This window comes from Pteronotus mesoamericanus, unplaced genomic scaffold (assembly GCF_021234165.1).
Source record: "Pteronotus mesoamericanus isolate MK-2021 breed Mesoamerican mustached bat unplaced genomic scaffold, CSHL_Meso_final scaffold_83, whole genome shotgun sequence".
Taxonomy (NCBI): Eukaryota; Metazoa; Chordata; class Mammalia; order Chiroptera; family Mormoopidae; genus Pteronotus; species Pteronotus mesoamericanus.
The window spans coordinates 3394052-3414163 of record NW_026555328.1 but is presented as its reverse complement, the minus strand read 5'-3'; the positions used below and the strand labels follow the sequence as shown (position 1 = coordinate 3414163).

Here is a 20112-nt window from a genome sequence, read left to right as displayed (position 1 = left end):
GATTTTTGAGGAAATTCCAAACTATTTCCCACAGTGGCTACAGTAGTCTGCATTCCCACCAACATTGTACTAGGGTTCCCTTTTCTCTACAACCTCTCAGGCACTTGCTGTTTGTTGATTTGTTAATGATGGTCATTCTGACTGGTGTGAAGTGGTGTCTCATTGTGGTTTTAATTTAGATCTCTCTGATGGCTAGTGATGCTGAGCATCCTGTCATATGTCATTTGGTCCTCTGTATGTCCTCCTTGGAGAAGTGTTTGTTCAGGTCTTTTGCCCATTTTTTATTTTAAAAATTTTTTATCTTTATTATATTTTTCCATTACCATTTAGCCCTTTTATATCCCCTGCCCCCTAGCAATCATCACACTGTTGTCCGTGTCCATGAGACCTTTTTCCTTTTTTGCTCTATCCCGCCACCCCCTTACCTGTCCTACCACTAGTTGTCATCCTCCTCTCCATCTATGAGTCTGTCCCCATTTTCTTTTTAATAGATACAAAATGGCAAAATTAGTTACTGACATATTGCTCATATATATAAATACATAAAAATCTAAATCTATATATATATATATATTTAAATTACATAAAATAAAAATTCCTGTTTAAAGTCTATGAGGAGGTTTAGAAAAAGCAGGCATATGATTGAACAAACTGTGATCCCTATCAAACATTGATAGTAGCTAGAGTTTTTACTCAAGATTAGTGGCAACTGCATTAGACAAAGGTCACTGCTATGTTCCTGGAGATATTTACAAAGCAAAGAATATGACTTAAGAATAAGGAGGAAAAATATTCAAGTATAATTATCATGATATCAATCTTAATCTAAAATTAATCTTTTATTCTATATTACCTAACAATTAAAAGAGGCTGCAATAGTAACTAACTAAATAAATAAGTAAAGTGCATGATCTCAATCATAAAATGTTTAAAATCTGTCAAGAGAAGAGGTACAGAAACAGGTGGTTGTTATAACTGTGAGAAGAAATATAAGTGAAATGTGTCTAAAGTGATTCGAAAACACAAATATAAGATATGGTAACTCAACATGGGAAGTAGCTCTTCAAAGAAAAGGTGATATTTCAATAGGATAATTCAAAAGGATAAACTGAATTTTCCCTTCAACTTTTTTCTTTTTATGGATGAGGAAAGGGGCTAAGAACGGTGAAGACAAAAGTAGAGAAGCATAGAAGGGAATGTTGTTATTAACAAATGGAGACCCGATATGTTAATTGTACCAATGGATGTCCACTAATGTTGGAGAAGCTGAATGGAGTTGGGGTTACAAAATTGTTCAGGGATAAGATTGTGAAAAGTCATGTATGCTTTCAAGTGTAATTCATGCTTTATTTTTTACAAATCAAAATGGTTTGTACGTACAAATGTCAGAGATTTTTGTTTTGGAAGTAGGAAAAAAAACAAATGAGAGGAAGAGAGATCAGAAAAATGTAGATTATTTAGATAAAACTTTCTCTCTTTCCAGTTATGTCTATTGTCTGCTTTTTCAGGGTTCTATCTTCAGACTCTAGTGTCTGGAAATTAATAGTTCCAATATATTTTATTGAATGAGGAACTAAGTAACTTGAAATAGACTCCTAAGGAGGTAGCAATTAGACATAAACAAGGCAAATGTTAAGGATAAAACATGCAGATCAAGTGGGACAAGTGTCTTGGAGCTATTTATAGGTAAATTACTTATCTATTTATATTGGTGAAAATAGTGATGGTGTCCTATGGATAAAATGTAGCTTTTGAAACTGTGTTTGTACATACTAGTAGATCATGAATTTATTTTTTAAGACTCTTGATCAATATTATTCGATATCAATAAAATAGAACAGATTGTAGTAGAGCACAAAAGAACATAGAAGATAAGTGTTTGTCAAAGTATTAAGACAATGTGGAATTGTGTCTGCACAGGTACAGTGGCATCTGCAAAATGATGCCACTGCAGATTTATTTTCCTTTATGCTGTTTATGTTAACATTTTTTCAATAAAACAAGAGCTTAAACATTTTAAATACCTTAAGGAATAAGACCTTTAAATAAAAAGCAAGGCAATGTGGACTGTTCTACAGCACTCATTTTTGTATACACAATGGATTTGGGAGAAGAGTCATGTGCTGTCCCACACATATCTTGATCTGCTTTCCATCCTGTGCCCAGAATGCCAGTATAATAACAGTCTCTATTAGCAACAAAATCTTTTTACAGTATATTAAAATATAAAACACCACTTATGGGAATGGCAACTTGAATTTCCCTCTTTTCTCTACTTTCTCATGCAGGTACCTTGAAGAGATATGGCCCAGATCAACTGCACCCAAGTAAAGGAGTTTATTCTCACTGGCCTCACGAGTCAAAAGGAGTTGAAGATGCCTCTCTTTGTGGTTTTCTTAACTATCTACCTCTTCACAGTGCTAGGCAATCTAGGTTTGATCTTAGTCATTAGAACAAATGCACGACTCAACACACCAATGTACTTCTTTCTTAGCAACCTGGCTTTCGTCGATTTTTGTTATGCTTCTGTCATTACACCCAAAATGCTTGGGAACTTCCTGTACAAACAAAATATTATCTCCTTCAATGCATGCGCTGCTCAATTAGGCTGTTTCCTCACTTTCATGGTATCTGAGTGTTTGCTACTCGCTTCCATGGCCTATGACCGATATGTGGCCATTTGTAACCCTCTCCTGTACATGGTTGTAATGTCCCCAGGAACCTGCATTCACCTTGTAGCTGTCCCCTATAGCTATAGCTTCCTGGTTGCACTCTTTCATACCATCCTCACCTTCCGTCTCTCCTATTGCCACTCTAATGTCATCAATCATTTCTACTGTGATGACATGCCTCTCCTCAGGCTAACTTGTTCAGACACTCATTCCAAACAGCTGTGGATCTTTGCCTGTGCTGGTATTACATTCATTTCTTCTGTTTTGATTGTCTTTGTCTCCTATGTGTATATTATTTCTGCCATTCTGAGGATCCGCTCAGCTGAGGGCAGGCGCAAGGCTTTCTCCACATGTGGCTCCCACATGCTGGCGGTCACCATATTCTATGGAACCCTGATCTTTATGTATTTACAGCCAAGCTCTAACCATTCCCTTGACACAGATAAGATGGCCTCTGTCTTCTACACAGTGATCATTCCTATGCTGAACCCGTTGATCTACAGCCTTCGGAACAAGGAGGTGAAAGACGCCGTGAAGAAAGTCACCATCAATAGAAAGAAACTAGGCTGCTGTGTTCTTGAAATTTAAAAAATGATTTGACCATACAAAAATAACTTGTCCTTCATGATCTGTTTTCTCCTCATGAATAAAACTAAGAGAGTGTCTTGTTCTTTGGTTCTCAGTAAAGATGTGTTCACTGTAAAATGAAATCATTCTCCAAATTCTTTGTAATAATTTATGCATAACAAGTTTGATAAGAATTTACATTGTGTTATTTCTCCAGTGAAAAAAATTATATATTAAAATTCCATGATCTCATCTGCTAGTTACATAACTAGTTACTGGCCAAGAATGAACAAAAGTGAAGGCTCTTGGAACACCAAGTTTAGAATTGTAAGAGCATTTAAATAATATATTTGTGAGTGCTTAAATAGTATATTTTACATTAAATGCCAAGAGACGACTGTAAACTAGTGGTGTCAACCAAGAGTGATTGCCCCCCCACCAGGGGACATTGGGCAATGTCTGCAAATATTATTGATTTTCAACATGACAATGTGTGTAAAGGAATACTATTGCTATGTAGAGGGTTGAGGCTGGAGGTGCTGCTGTTTAACCTGCAGTGGACAGGAAAGTCTCTCACACAAAAACTTATCCAGCCCAAAATGGTAGCAGTGCCAAGGTTGAGAAAGCCTGCCTTAAACAATTGTTTCCTAAACAATTATTGGGGCAACAGTGTCATTCTAAAGGGAAAGCTGTACCTGTACTGTTCCTCAGAACCAAGGATAATGTTAATTGATCCCCAACCTGCCTTGAGATCCCTATGGGCTGTGGACTGTAATTTTTCTGATGATCTTACTTGCATTAAAGTCTTAAGTATGATCCCTGGAGATAGAGTCACTGACAAAACCCAGAAGCGTGTTGCTGCCCAAACCCATTTGGAGAAGAAGTTGGAATGACAACTACTCAGGTAGATTCAAAGGCTGTATTTTAAAATTGGGATCCAACTAGGCTTTTTTTTTTAAAATAGAAGGGAATAAAATGTTTCTAATAAACATTTAAGATTGTATTTTTTGAAAATAGGATAAAGAGTGTTCTCTCTAATTTTATTTCTGTTTATATATCTATGATAGTATATGAAATATAGTTCTTATTAGTTTGAAATGAAAATAAGGCTTGAGATCTCTAAGATAGAATTTATCATATAATTTGGATAAGTTAGGCACTTAACTTACTAGACTGTAATCTATGCCAAACTCTTCTTATTTTTGCAAAAGCTAATAATTTTACCTTAGATGAGAAGTGAAAGTATTGAAAACAAGTCATCAATATGTCCCTTAATATGGTGAACATAAAAAGGACATTAATATGAGCAAGGTGAATGAATATTAAAACAATATTACAAAAATTAATTTTTAACTCTCCATTACCAAGCATGTAGAAGGGACTACAGTAGGAAATGTATGAAAAAGTCATGACTTTTACCCATGAAGTCTACATTCTATCAGGAGAAGAAGTGTGGAAACAGATGGCTGCTAAATATGTGAAATGTTATAGAAATAAGTTTTGTGTAAAACATTTCTTGAGCACAGAGAGGGAAACTGCTAGGTATTAGAACATGGGAATGAGAAATCAGGAAAGTTTTTATAGGAGAGGTAGGATTTTGGTAGGCCTTGAAGGATATTTAGGAGTTTTCCCTTCAACTTGTCATTCTCCACACACCTGGTAGAGGTGAGTATAGAAAAAGTCATATATGAAAATAGAGAAACATATAAGGGCATGTAGTAATTAAAGACCACTAAAACAGTTGTTCTGGGTAGATTACATAGTGTTGGTTGCGGCAGAAGAAATGTGAGAATAATTTAAATATAAAATATCATATTCAATATTTTATAATTTTTAAAGTGTAAATATTTTAAATGTTAGATTGTAAATAAAATGAAATGTTAGATGGTAGATAAAAAATGTTAGATGGGAAAGTGGTGGGGGGGTAGGCAGAGACAAATGTATTTGAAAAAAATATAAAGGAAGCAATGATTAATTTGAGATTAAAAAAATAAAATAAAATATTTTATTTATTTGAAAAAAATGTTAGATGGTAAAATATACAATCTGCTTTCAAGTTATTTGCACACATACGCAACAAGACAAGGGAAGGTGACCTACTGACGGCCTTAGAGCTGCCGCACAGTGAAGCCTTTCCTGGTGCCTTGGAACTTGGAAACCAAATTTCCAATCAAATAATTGTTTATTTGTTTCAAGGTGAATTTTATGTATTTGTGGGATCACAAATTAGGCTTTTAAAATCTTTAAATTTTCTACCTGTCTTGTGATGGTAATTGGCAGCAATGATCAATATTAATATATTCATTTTCTTCAAATAAAAACCCAGGAGTGGAATTGCCAGGTCATATGTAGTTAAATTTTTCATTTTTTTTTTTTTTAGGAAACTCCATACTGTTTTCTCTAGAGTTTGTACCAATTTACCTTTACATCAATAGTGCACACTTTCTCTTTTCTCCACATTCTCACGAACCCTTGTTATTTATTGTCTTTTTGACAACAGCTATTTTAACAGGGGTGAGGAGATATCTCACTGTGGCTTTGATTTGTACTTTCTAATGACTAGTGAGGTTGAGCATCTTTCCAAGTGCCTATTGGCTGCCTTTATGCTTTCTTTGGAAAAATGTCTAGTATTTAAATCTTCGGCCCATTGGTTAATTGAATTATTTAGTTTTTTCTTTTGTTATTGAGTTATATGAGTTCTTTATATATTTTGGATATCAACCTTTTATCATATAAATGATTTACAAATATTTTCTCTCATACAGTAGGTTACATGAAAACTTTTTGAGATTACCTGAGAAAGAGGTACAGCATATAAAGACCATTAGTTATTGAAAATAGAGGGAATATTAGTTATTTTATCTGTCCAATATACGAAGTCATGTCCATTGTGTAAAAAGCAATTTAATTTGTATCCTCAAAATTGTATTTTATTTTTCATATAGAGGAAGAGAAAGAAGAATGACAATGACATTATAAATTTAGTAACAGAATATTTCTTAAATGCTACCCTGACCTGAACTAAACCTTACATTAATATTCACATTCCAGTTATGAACAATAGTCCAAAAGATATGAAAACAGCTGAAGAAATTCCACTTAAAATAATAGGGTCAAGAAATAAAAATTAACATAAAACATAATCCAAATCTATACATTTTAAAATAAATGACAAAATGGTAGTAGTTATGTATATTGATATAAATCTATTTATTAGAAAGCAGACATCATTTTTATTTTAATTAAGCAAATGTTTTTAAATTTGCTGATCTTCATTACTTTTGATCAAGTAAGTTGATGCTTTACATATAAAGATGTCTATGAAATATTATAAAGAAGCACTTGGAAGAATTTAGGCATGAGGGGACAGAATAAACTGGGTATGTTGAGAACATAATAGTGGGTGGGCTTCTGCATCGGAAAAGCACAGGTGGGAATTCCAGTTGTGCTACAGAGCCCCAGTCTGAGATCACTCAAAGGCTTAGCCTCTCAGAAGCGACTCTTGCTCATTGTAAAATGGGCATAATAAGACATGAAATAAACACTTATAAAGCATGGTACTGTGTCTTTCATAAAGTTATCCATTTTGAGTGTTTGTATTATTCACACAATTACGAGGATTGTGGAACAATGGAAACCGGTGAGCTCTTGGCAGGAAGGAATGAGTGTAGGAGACAGATAGCATTCTGTATCTGTCAGCATTGCCACAAGGTGGAGTTATAACTCAGAAACGGTGACAGGTTTGTCAAAGCAATGCCACTGTAGAAGTTTCATTTTTCCTTTGTGTTATTAATGTTAGGATTTTGAAAATACCAAAAACAGTTTTCAGTTTTGAAAAATTAATATTAAATTTTAAATAATATAATGCACAAGAGCTTTGAAAAGAGAGCCAGTGTGGACTGAATCCTAGCATACAGCTCAACTTTATAAATACAATTGATTTAGGTGAAAAAAATGTCTTTCCTCTAAAATACCTACTTTTGCTCTTTGTCCCATCCCAGAGTCCAAGTATATTACTAATCATTTTGATATTAGTACTTTCATATTAACAATGCAATTGATTTTCAGAGTGTTAAGGTATAAAAAATTATTAAGGTTTTAAGGTTAATTTAATTAATATTAATTTAATTTTCTCTCCATCCAGATAAACTGAAATACATGGCCCAGGTCAATTGCACACAGGTAAAGGAGTTTATTCTCATGGGCCTCACAGATCGTCACGACTTGAAGACGCCTCTTTTTGTGGTTTTCTTAACTATCTACCTCTTCACAGTAGTAGGCAACCTGGGTTTGATCCTAGTCATTAGAACAGATGCACGACTCAACACACCAATGTACTTCTTTCTTAGCAACCTGGCTTTTGTCGATTTTTGTTATGCTTCTGTCATTACACCCAAAATGCTTGGGAACTTCCTGTACGAACAAAATGTTATCTCCTTCAATGCCTGTGCTGCTCAGTTAGGCTGTTTCCTGGCCTTCATGACAGCTGAATGCTTGCTTCTCGCTTCCATGGCCTATGACCGATATGTGGCCATTTGTAACCCTCTCCTCTACATGGTTGTAATGTCCCCAAGTATCTGCATTCAGCTTGTGGCTATTCCCTATAGTTACAGCTTCCTGGTTGCACTCTTTCATACCATCCTCACCTTCCGCCTCTCCTATTGCCACTCTAATGTCATCAATCATTTCTACTGTGATGACATGCCTCTCCTCAGGCTAACTTGTTCAGACACTCATTCCAAACAGCTATGGATCTTTGCCTGTGCCGGTATCATGTTCATTTCTTCCCTTCTGGTTGTCTTTGTCTCTTACATGTATATTATTTCTGCCATTCTGAGGATCCGCTCAGCTGAGGGCAGGCGCAAGGCTTTCTCCACATGTGGCTCCCACATGCTGGCGGTCACCATATTCTATGGAACCCTGATCTTTATGTATTTACAGCCAAGCTCTAACCATTCCCTTGACACAGATAAGATGGCCTCTGTCTTCTACACAGTGATCATTCCTATGCTGAACCCGTTGATCTACAGCCTTCGGAACAAGGAGGTGAAGGACGCCGTGAAGAAAGTCACCATCAGTGGAAACAAGGCTTTTCTGTTCATGAAATTAAAAAAATGACTTAAGCAAATAAAAAGATCTTTTCTTTACTCTGTAATTTTTTTCCTTTCAAAAAATATCAGAATGCCTATTCTTTTAAAACAAATTTTGGGGTGACATTGATTATTAAGATTATATAGGTTTCCCATTATTTGAAATATAAACTTAGTCATACATATATTAATCAGATATATATGTTTGTCTCTAGAATATTCATTATATTTCATTGATCTTGATTATTTCTGTGCTGGTGTCATGTTGGTTTAATTGCTGAGACTTTATAAAGGTTTTTTAAATATTTTATAATCAACTTTGACATTTAAAAAATAAATAAAATCAATATGCATTTTAGAAGGAAAAAAAGAGAGAGGGATGGAACTCCTACCTTTTGCGACAACATAGATGGAACTGGAGAATATTAAGCTAAGTGAAATAAGCCAGTTAATGAAAGACAGTTAACATATGATCTCACCTATAACTGGACTCTATTCAACAAAATAAACTAATGAACAAAATAAACCACAGACACAGAAACATGGAGCAGACTGAAAGTGACCAGAAGGGAGGGGAGAAAGAGGACAATGGTGGAAAGAAGGGGAAGGGACTAGGCAAAGAACATGTATGAATGACCCATGGACATGGACAACAGAGTGGGAATTGACTGTGGGAGTGGGGGATGGGGGTGGGATGGGTGGCGGTAGGTAAAGGGGGAAAAATTGAGACAACTGTAATAGAATAAACATGATTTATAAATTTAAAAAAAAGCAAAAAAAAAGTTCAGTAACCCCCCCAAAAAAAGATTATATAGGTTTCAAGTGTACATTTCTATTATACATGATCTGCATATTGCATTGTGTGTCCACCATCAAAGTCAAGTCTTTTTCCATCACCATATATTTGACCCCTTCTTCCCGTTATTACTCCTCCCACCCCGCTTTCCTCTGGTAAGCACTATATTGTTGTCTGCATCTATGAGTTTTTGTTTGTTTGTTTTTCTTGTTTTTTCATTTGTTGCTTTCAGTTTTATATCCCACATATGAGTAAATCATACAGTTCTTTACTTTTTCTGTCTCACTTATTTAGCTTAGCATGATATTCCCAAAGTCCATCCATGTTGTTGCAAAAGGCAGTATATGAGATGTGTACTGAAAAATTCCAGCCATTGTTAATATAACAAGAACAGTTTGTTCAACATTGATGTAACCTGGCAGCCAAGGAGAGTGGACTGGAATGCACATGTGTGAACAGTGATGACTTCACTGTACTAATCAGTAGGGGTGGTAGACACCTTTGAGTGAACATGATACTGTGTAGCCATAGCATTCAAAATGACTGAGGGGATAGAACAACAAATCTGCATCAAATTTTGTGTTAAGCTTGAACATTCCTCTGCAGAAACTATTTGGATGATTCAGAAGTCCACAGCTATGGACAACTAGTGACTGGAAGCTTCATCACGACAATGTGCCCATTCATGCATCATGTCTCCTGCAGAGTTTTTTGGTGAGACATTAAATGACCCAGGTAACTCAGCCCTGCTACAACCCAGATTTGGCACCCTGAGACTTCTGGCTTTTCCCAAAACTAAAATCACCTTAGAAAGGGAAGAGAGTTCAGACCCTTGATGAGATTCATGAAAATATAATGAGGCGGCTGATGGTGATTCGGAGAACTGTGTAGGTACCAAGGTGCCTACTCTGAAGGGGACTGAGGTGTCATTGTCATATGTACAAAGTTTCTTGTATCTTGTATTTTCTTCAATAAATGTCTCTATTGCTCATATTACATGGCTGGATACCTTCTGGACAGACTATACATATATATGTTTACATATGTGTGTGTATATACATGTGTATATATGTGTATACACACATATATCATATCATTTTTATCCAATCATCTTTTGAAAGACACTTTCATTGTTTTCATGTCCTTGTCTAATCTTAATACTTTTTAAAGATATTCATTTAGAATAAAATTTCTAAAAGTAACAGTAACCATAAGGATTTGCCACCATAGTCTCATTTTTCAAATGTGAAATGTATTAAAAATAACAAATTCTTAAGTTCATAATAATGTATGCCAATTTCCTCATTTCTCAAATGAAAGAGTGAATAATTTGTTACAGACAGAAGAGAGACCAATGTTCAGACTCTTCACTCCTCCAAAATCCCCAGTTCAAACTTTTCTGGTTGTATCAACAATATCCCAGACTATGCAAAATGAAATAGGTACTTAAAAAGTCCAGCTATTGTTAATATAATAAGAATGGTTTGTTCAGCATTGACGTAACCTGGCAGCCAAGGAGAGTGGACTGGAATGCACATGCGTGAACAATGATGAATTCACTGCAAAGATGCATAGTCTGAATATTTTTTCTGATTTGTTAATTTCTTGAAAAGAAAATATAAAACTTCTTCATATTAATACAAGTAACAAATTGTCTTCATTAAAGAAAATAGTACTACATCCCAACTTTATTTATATCATTAATTTAACATGCCTTTCTACTTACTCAGAAGTCTGGTTTGGTCTCAAAAGACTCTTTGAGAGAACTGCTTTTATTTTTATGCCTATGAGACCTCATTATATTTTTTTTCAGTTATCTCAAAAAATAATAATAATCTAATTCAAAAATAAAATCCCAGGAGGACATCATACATTCTAAACAAATATACTCAAAATAATTGAAACATTAAACCATTTTTCCAGTAACAAGGATCATATGCAGTTATACTGGGCAAACGTTGGGTAAGCTGGTTATTGTTGGTTAACTTATAGCTTATAACACAATAAGCCCAAGCAGACAGTGTAGCCTGGAGAAAAAAAAAACACCTGCTTATTGTCAAAGAATGTCTTGAAAGTATGTGTGGGCTCTCACAAGTTTATCTATTAACTAAAATATTACTCAATTTGAAGTCTTTTTAAAGATTGAACAACATGAAAAAAGGCAATAGTAAATTAGAAGCATTTACATATCATCTTTTTTTCTCTCTACAAGCCTGAAGACCTGAGTTCTCATTCCAACTCTACTAACGAACTTGGGAGAATAACAGATAAGTTAAAATTATCAACACACAGCTGATAACTGTGATATAGAGTTATAACTATGGATATTTGAACATATGTTTTAAATAAATACAATGAAAATTTTATAATTTTTAATTACACAGTTAAAAGTTTTAAATTTACAATTCATTCATATAATTTAAGAATTTTTTAAATCTAAAGGTCATTTGAATGCTTAATGACAAAAGACTAGAAATATGCTATTAATGCCTACAGGAAGATTACATTCAAATAAAAATGTTTCTCAAAAAAATTCTTATATCAGGGTTCACTTTGATTTTACTATATATTTTGATGGACCATAGAGTCACAGAGCTGGTCTGATCCACAGCTCTCAATATTCCTTTTTTCATCTTTTATTTAAACACCTTTACCTCCCATTTGGAGATTTCAGTGGCTCCTGTTCTCTCACAAAGCTCCTGTAGCAAATTTTGAGTCAGTAACGTATATACCAAAAAGCTTATAATTAAATCAAGGCTGGTGCATTTACTGTGTCACAGTTGTTGTATCGAAGAGTGTTGATTTCTTGGAGTTTAACCTTAATGTGAATCCTGGATCTAACATTTGCTACGTCAGTTCTCAGTTTATTCCATTTATGCATGCCACAGTTTCTGCAGCAATATGAAGAGGAAAACAATGTCAGCTGCTGAATTTATTGTTATAGGATCAAAATAGAACATGGATTAAAAATATTTAGAACAAAAGACTTTTTAAAGTGATAGTTTTTATATTTATGACTCTAATGTTAAAATACTGAACATTTAGAAAACTGTATGCATGGCGCATGGATACAAACCATAGTGGGCTGAAGGCCACGGAAGAGGGGGTGAGGGCTGGGTGGTTGGAAATGGGCAAAGGGACAGGGGGAATGGGAGACATCTGTAGTAGTGTCCACAGTGGTAAGGAATTCCGTTTAAAACTGAAGACTTGCTACGTAACTCATCATATAGGAGAAAAAATTGTCAAGATTTTTACTTAGAATTTGATTTGAGGATGATTTTATAAATTAGTTTTGTCTTTTTGGGGAGACTACTGTTTTCAGTTAGTAAAGTATTTCAAATTTGCTAACAAATCAGTTCACCTGTGGAGCATTCCACAATAAAACATTTCTCACAAAAAATGTGGGATTATTTTTAGTAGTAAATAATTAGGAATACTTCAAACATTCACATGGGCCCCAGAGCAACCCAAATTATAGGAATACCAATATGAAAAGTTGACAATATTTATAACATAAAATATTTATAAAATGGGAATATATATGAAATTTAAATCAAGTTTCTCAAAATATAGCGTACAATGTAAAGAATGAATAGAAAAGAAGGAAGGAAGAAAGAAAGGGAAAGAAGGAAGGAGGGAGGGAGGAAGGAAGGACCACAATACCACCTGATAGATGTAACTATGGTTAACTTTGTCGTATATGATTTGCGTATTTTTTTTGTGTGAATATATGATCCATAGGTCATAACATGTGTTGTGATTAGACAAATGATTTATCACTACCTAACCTGTTTATAGTGTGTTGCTCTTTTTAACTTGCTGTATTGTGAACATTTTTAGTCAGTGTCATGATTGCCTGAATCTTTAGTTAAGTTAGAATATAACTACAAATTTTATTCACTTAATAATTTAACAGAAGGCTATTGACCATCTTCTTTGTACTGGATACTCTTAGAAGTAGATGATTAAACTGGGTATAAAATAAAAATATTATTGCTTAAAAATAACAGTTTCAGGTTTAAGATGTGTAACAGACATGTTAACAAAAGGTTGCAACGTAGTGTAGCAAGTGTTATGATAAAGTAATCAGAGAATGCAGAAAAGTATATTTGAGGGGCTCTTAGTCTGGCCTGAAAAGTCATGAAACCATGCAAGAGGAAGTGATTTAACAGAGTAGAGGAAGTGTAGCAGAAAGAAAGTCAGGCAAGGAAAATGATGGCAGAATACTACTTAACCATAAGAAAAGATGAAATGCCTCCATTTGCAACAACTTGAATGGACCTTAAGAGTATCATGCTAAGTGAAATTAAGTCAGTTAGAAAAAACTAAGAACCATATGATTTCACTCATATAAGATGTCACACTGAAAGTCCAAAACACAGACAGACAACAGTATGGTGATTACCAGAGAGAAGCGGATGGGGTGGAGTGGTAGAGGGTAAAGGCGGCCAAATATATGGTGTTGGAAGATTATTTAACAGTAGGTAGTAGATACACAATACAATAGACAGATCATGTATCACAGTAATGTACACTTGACACCTATATGACCCTATTTACTAATGCCACCCCAATAAATTTAATAAAAATTTTTAGAAAGTGTTCTGGGCAGAGAATAAAGCCTGTATATAATTTTGAGTCACAATTTGAATAACTATGGCAGTTTGGAATATCTGCAATATAGAAACTATTGAAGAGTAACACAAAAGATCAGACTGATCTGAGAAAAAGGAACTAGATTTTCAAGAGTTATGGCAGCACCATTAAAGAACATGGAATTTATTTTAAGGACAATGGGAAGACATGGAAGGATTTATTCAGGAGAATATAAGAATGAAGTTTGCATCTGTAAAAGTTTATAAATACAAGGAGCAGAGAGCAGCAGAAAAGAATGGAGGCAAGAATGAAAGTTAGGTATCAGTCGCAAAACAAAACAAAATTGTTGCTGTGATTGGATCAAGGAAATGATAAAAGTGAAAGATTTGAAAAGTAGATAAGGTATAAAATTGTTAGGAATTGGGAACAAATTAAATATTGCCATGAGGAACAGGAAAGCATAGGAGAAGATATTTAGACTCTGACTTGGAAAACTGAACAGATAATGGCACTGTTTGTTGACATAGAAAATAAATATTCCAGGACTTGAGTACTAGATCCAATGGAGATACCAAGTTCATTTCTGCATGCGATACTTTTGATGCACATGTAGAACATCTAAGTGGTAATTTCGGAGAGGTGTTTAGATGTATAAAGCTGGAATGGATAAAAGGAATCAGGAATATATACAGATATGTCTGTATCTATACATACATATATATCTATACTATCTAGATATCTATATATCTATCTACAGAGAGAGAGAGAGAGAGACCTATGAAGGACATAAGAATGAATAAGATTACTGAACCAGAAGGTTTAAGGTTTAAGGAAGGAACAGTATGGACTTTGGAAAGAGCTTGAAGAACATGTGAATTGCATGGATAAAAAAAGCAGAACCTCCAAGGTAAAGCATTAAATGTATAGGAAATAAACTCAGAGACTGCTTTTTTCTAGAAACTCAAGGTATATTCAGCCAAGTTCAGTGCTGCCAAACTGCCAAAGAAAAAGGGGCTTTATTGGATTTGGGGATAGGGGAGTTGACATTAAACTTCTTTGATGGAGATTTCTTTGTTTAATGAGAAAGGAAAGTGGATTATACTTGGTTAAGTTATAAATGTGATTGAGAAATTTGGGGTAGATGTCTGTTCTGAGATGTTTGGTTAAAACGTGGAAGAGGAAGAGAAAGGATAGAGGAGTAAACAAGATCAAGTTTCCAAGGAGATGTCAATCAAAATTTAAGTGGGGGGATGTTTTTTATATTTAAGTATGTTTTACATGCTTTTTAATGTCTATTATTATATATGCTATTACAGCTGCCCCCACTTATTCCCCCTTTTTCCCTGTCTTGATCATCTACAAGGTACATATGAAGTTATCTGAGACAACATAGTGATAAAGGAAAATCAAGTGAAATTATCTTCAGCTCTGTTTAGGGAAGAAGAGGATAATTTTAATTTCACTAGCTTTTAAGCATTCAGAATACAGCTTGGATTCATAAAAACCTTCTGTGAAATTTAGTTCTTCTAAATGTTGGCTAAATGCTTGCTAAATTCACTTTGGGCCACTTAGACACTTGAAGATAGAGGCTAAAATTGATACAGAGAGAACAGATCAGACCACAGGGCAGGGGTAGGGAGGGGCCGTAGGAGGAGGTGGCCTGAGGCAATGGTAAACAGTCTAGGGCGGGACTGGCTGAGAAGCTGAACACCTCCAGAGCGCCTGGAAATATGGACCAGAAGATTTCAAATAAAAGGAGGGCAGAGACTGGCTTTCGGGCTCTCTTCCTTGAGGATGTCTGGATGATTGTGTTGCAGCTGCCTGTGTTTTTCCGAAGGATGGTAGTTTGAATGGGAGAAGAAACTGGGAACCGCCTAGGATCAAGCTGGCCTGGCAGAGGGTGGCAGGGTTATTCTTCGGTGGGTGTTCTAGAGGGGACAGGCTCGGAGGAAGAAGCTGCCATTCTTCCAAGGTTGTGTACCTTTTGTATTCTATGTTGTTTTAGTTTGTAAACAAATCCTAAAGAAAAAAGAAAATTAAAAACTATCAAGGGTAATGATAGGGGAACTCAGGAGTTAAAGATTTTAACCTTAATTTATAGGCTTAAGTGATTAAAGTTGTAATTAGAGTTAAAGAGCTTAGCCTTGATAGGCTTAGGTAACTAATGCCTGTGGAAAGTTGTTATTCCAAAACCGTGTAGCTTTTGAATAAAAATTCCTTTGCTTTTATTATGAAACCTTTGCCTCTGGACTTTTGCTTAGAGGGTGGTGGTGGGCAGAAGGACCCCACTTGCTGTTCAGTAACAAAATGATGTCTCTTCGTCATTTAAAGTTATTTTACAATCTAAAAAATTATTCACTGGTGTGTATTTTGCCAAAAGACATGGCTAGGAAATCCACAATCCTATTTTTCCTCAATATCAATATTATAGGGGAATTTAAAAAGATTAAAAATGGAGATGAGCAAGAAGAAAATAAATTAATTATAACAAAGAGTATGCCTAAAAATAAATAGTGTTAATATTTTTACTAAATTTATTACGGGGTGACATTGGTTAATAGGAATATATTGGATTCAAACGCATGATTTTATGATAATCTGTATATGGTACTGGGTTCCCACCACCCAAAGGAAAATCTTCTTCGGTCAACACGTATCGTGTTTGACCCCTTTACCTTAACTACCCGCCACACTCCTTCCCACTGGCAACCACCATACTTGTCAGTCTCAGTTTTTGTTTGTTTGTTTTTCTTGTTTGTTCATTTGTTACTTTCAGTTTTATATCCCACATGTAAGTGAAATCATACGGTTTTTTACTTTTGCTGTCTGACTTGTTTCATTTAGTATGATATTCTCAAGGCCCATTCATGTTGTCACAAATGGTAGTGTTTCATTTTTTCTTTCAGCTGAGTAGTATTTCATTGAACATATATATGCATGTCTTCCTTCGCCAGTCATCTACTGAAGGACACTTCAGCTGTTCCCACATCTTAGCCACTATGAATATTGCTGCAATGAACATTGGGGTGCATTCATCTCTGAATAATTTTTGGAAGAGGGGTTACTGGGTTATATGTTAACTCTATTCTTAATTTTTTGAGTCACCTCTGGCTGTACCAGTTTGCATCCCCACCAGCAGTGAATAAGGGTTCCTTTTTGCCCATAAACTTTCCAACATGTATTATTTATCTCTTGGTAACAGGCATTCTAACAGGTGTGAGGTGGGATCTCATTGTAGTTTACATTTTTATTTCCCTATAGCTAGAGAAGTTGAGCATCTTGTCTATGAGTTAGCCATTTATATGTCTTCTTGGGAAAGGTGCTTATTCAGGTCCTCAGCCCATTTTTTTAATGGGATTCTTTGTTTGGTGTTTAGTTGTATGAGTTCTTTATACATTTTGGATAGTAACCCCTTGTTAAAGCTCTTTATTATGGCTTTTAGTTTACATCCTGCACACCTAATTTTGGTAATTTTTAGTGTTCTTATGAAATTACGATTTTATGAGATAAACTTAAGGCTTAAGAAGTCATTTGTATATGTGCTGTCCAAACCACTTACATTCTTACTGTTTCTTTTTTTTCCTTTAAATTTAAAACAAAATACAGCACAGACCTTGCTATTGTGTTGATTGTAAACTTTTAATTGAAATCATTTTTTTCTTTTTTTTTTTTCAGTGAATTTCCTATCCTGGAATGTCTGCCTGGACCGAACCCTTTCCCACTGAAAGCTTAAGTATAATCCACTCATAGCTCTGAGTGCCCATTAGAAATCTGCTTTGAGTGAATTTAATGTAACAGGGCACCTTCTCACATTTAATCGTTTCTATCTTAACAGTTATTCAGAGTTTATCCTCCAGCGGCATTTATTGTAGAATTGGTTATTTAATGGCAAAAGGCAATCATTCAGTAGTCACTGAGTTTATCCTCTTGGGCCTAACAGATAATCCAGAGCTGCAAGCCATTCTCTTTTCTGTATTCTCACTGATTTACTTAGTTACTGTCTTGGGCAATCTGGGTTTGATTGTGCTAATTCAGGTCAGTCCTCAGCTTCACACACCAATGTATTTTTTCCTCTGTCATCTGGCTTTTGTTGATTTCTATGGTACCTCCGCCGTCACACCAAACACCCTTGTGAACTCTTTACGTGAAATTAAAAGTATGTCACTTTATGCATGTGCCACGCAAGTGTGTTGCTTTATCACATTTTCAGTTTGGGAATTGTTCATGCTCTCTGTCATGGCATATGATCGGTACGTGGCCATCTGCCACCCTTTACTCTACATAGTTCTCATGCCTAGGAAACTCTGCATTCAAATGGTCACTAGCTCTTATATTTATGGATTCGCTGTGGGACTCATACAAGCAGTGGCGACATTCCGCATGTCTTTCTGTGACTCCAATGTGGTGAACCAGTTTTACTGTGATGACGTTCCCTTGATTGCTCTAGCCTGTTCTGATACCCAAGTCAAAGAGCTGATGTTGTTAATCATTGCTGGGTTCAATATTTTCTGTTCTCTTACCATTGTTCTTATATCCTATGTACTCATTGTCTTTGCCATCTGCAAGATCCACTCTGCTGTAGGAAGACAGAAAGCCTTTTCTACCTGTGCTTCTCACCTGTTTTCTATCACTATCTATTATGGGACCCTCAGTTTTATGTACCTTCAGCCCAAGTCAAGCCACTCACTGGATAAAGATAAATTGACCTCGGTGTTCTATGCAGTGGTGATTCCCATGCTAAACCCATTGATCTACAGCTTGAGAAATCAGGAGGTAAAAAACACTTTGAAAAAAATTATTGCAAAGGCACATTCTAGTAATTAATAATAAATTATGCAGTAACTAAAGAAATGCCACGTATGATGTTAGGAAATTTTAAATCAAGGCTTGTATAGTGGTATAATGCCATTAGGTACAGGAGCCTTTGTCCTCTGGGACTTAGCTTCCTGATCTCTGTTGCCTTGAAAATAGGCATTTCATTGGTTTTGCTTACACATAGATATTTCATCCATATTGCCTTGTTTAATTGTTGAATTGTAAAAAAGAGATAAAAATCATCTGTTCTTTTGACCATGAGATGTTTCGACCATGAAGACAAAGAATAAGAGAACTTAAAATCATACCTTTATCTTATTTCACTGTGATATTGAGAATTTTAAGTTGTCTTGGGAGACATGAATTACCCAAATAATATCACAAACCCCAGGTAAGATTTTCTTCCATAGTTGAACAGGGGGGAAAAATACCAAGGCTCTAGGTTGACTAGTTTTGATTTTAAAAGCAAAGAAAGTGACCTCACTTTTCACTTTACAATGTCCCTATTGATATGGTTGAACATTTTTTTAAAAGACTTTATTTTTTTAGAGCTATTTTGGCTTACAAGAAAATTGAGAGGGAGGCACAGAGATTTGTCATATGCACCCTACTGCCACACATGCATAGTTTCCCCATTAACAACATTGTTTACCAGAATGTGATACATTTGTTGCTATTGATGAACCCCCATTGACACAACTTAACCTCTCCAGTTTACCTAAGGGTTCACTCATGTTGTACATTGTATGAATCTGGAAAAAAGAATAATGACTTATATCCATTATTGTAATATTATTCAGAGTATTTTTACTTCCCTAAAAATCCTCTGTACTCTGTCTGTTCATCTCGCCCCTACCATCCTCTGCCCTGGCAGCCACTGATCTTTTCATTGCTTCCATGGTTTTACCTTTTCTAGAATGTCACAGAGTTGGATTTACTTGGTAAGTAGTTGTTTTTTTAATTAAGTAATGTGCCTTTAAAATTCCTCCAATTCTTTCATAGCTTGATAGTTCATTTCCTTCTCTGTGCTGAATAATATTGCAATGTCTGGGTGTACTACAGTTCTTTACCTCTTCACCTACTGAAGAGTATCTTTGTTGCTTCCAAGTTTTGACAATTATGTATAAAGCTCCTACAGTCACCTATGTGCAGATTTTTGTGTGGATGATTTTCAACTCGTTAGGAACACAAGTGCTGGATTGTGTGGTAAGAGTATGTTTATTTTCCTAAGGAGCTGTCAAACTGCCTTGGCTGAGCTCACCATGTGTCAGCCACGCAACTGAGGTCCTGTTGGTCCCTATAGCCATCCTACCACTCCAGCCACTCCCACATGGACAAGGACGCTCCACTTAGCTCACAGAGTCCTAAACTATAATAATAAATTACTGTCGCTCAGGCCACTCAAGTTTCGGGTGGTTTTTATACAATACATAGTTAAAACAATAGTAATCACAATAAACTATACATCTTTAAAGTTAAATTAACTCTCAAAAGCAATCCTGAAAATAGATTTTGTAATTTTGACAGAGAGGAAATAATTTAAATATCTTTCTGAAATATTTGATGAATGTATCCC

The 20112-nt window shown here is 35.2% G+C and overlaps 3 protein-coding genes across 3 annotated transcripts; all 3 read left to right on the top strand.

Annotated features, from left to right (window-relative positions):
• Positions 1-2303: 2303 nt before the first annotated feature.
• LOC129062745 (olfactory receptor 1044-like) lies at positions 2304-3260 on the top strand. Its single transcript, XM_054563780.1, has one exon. It carries the CDS (start codon positions 2304-2306, stop codon positions 3258-3260), a length of 957 nt encoding a protein of 318 aa, XP_054419755.1.
• Positions 3261-7334: 4074 nt separating this feature from the next.
• On the top strand, positions 7335-8357 carry LOC129062723 (olfactory receptor 1044). Its single transcript, XM_054563746.1, has one exon. The coding sequence runs from the start codon at positions 7398-7400 to the stop codon at positions 8355-8357; it is 960 nt and encodes a 319-aa protein (XP_054419721.1). The 5' UTR covers positions 7335-7397.
• Positions 8358-17606: 9249 nt separating this feature from the next.
• On the top strand, positions 17607-18545 carry LOC129062616 (olfactory receptor 5AL1-like). Its single transcript, XM_054563627.1, has one exon. The coding sequence runs from the start codon at positions 17607-17609 to the stop codon at positions 18543-18545; it is 939 nt and encodes a 312-aa protein (XP_054419602.1).
• The last annotated feature ends 1567 nt before the right edge of the window (positions 18546-20112 follow it).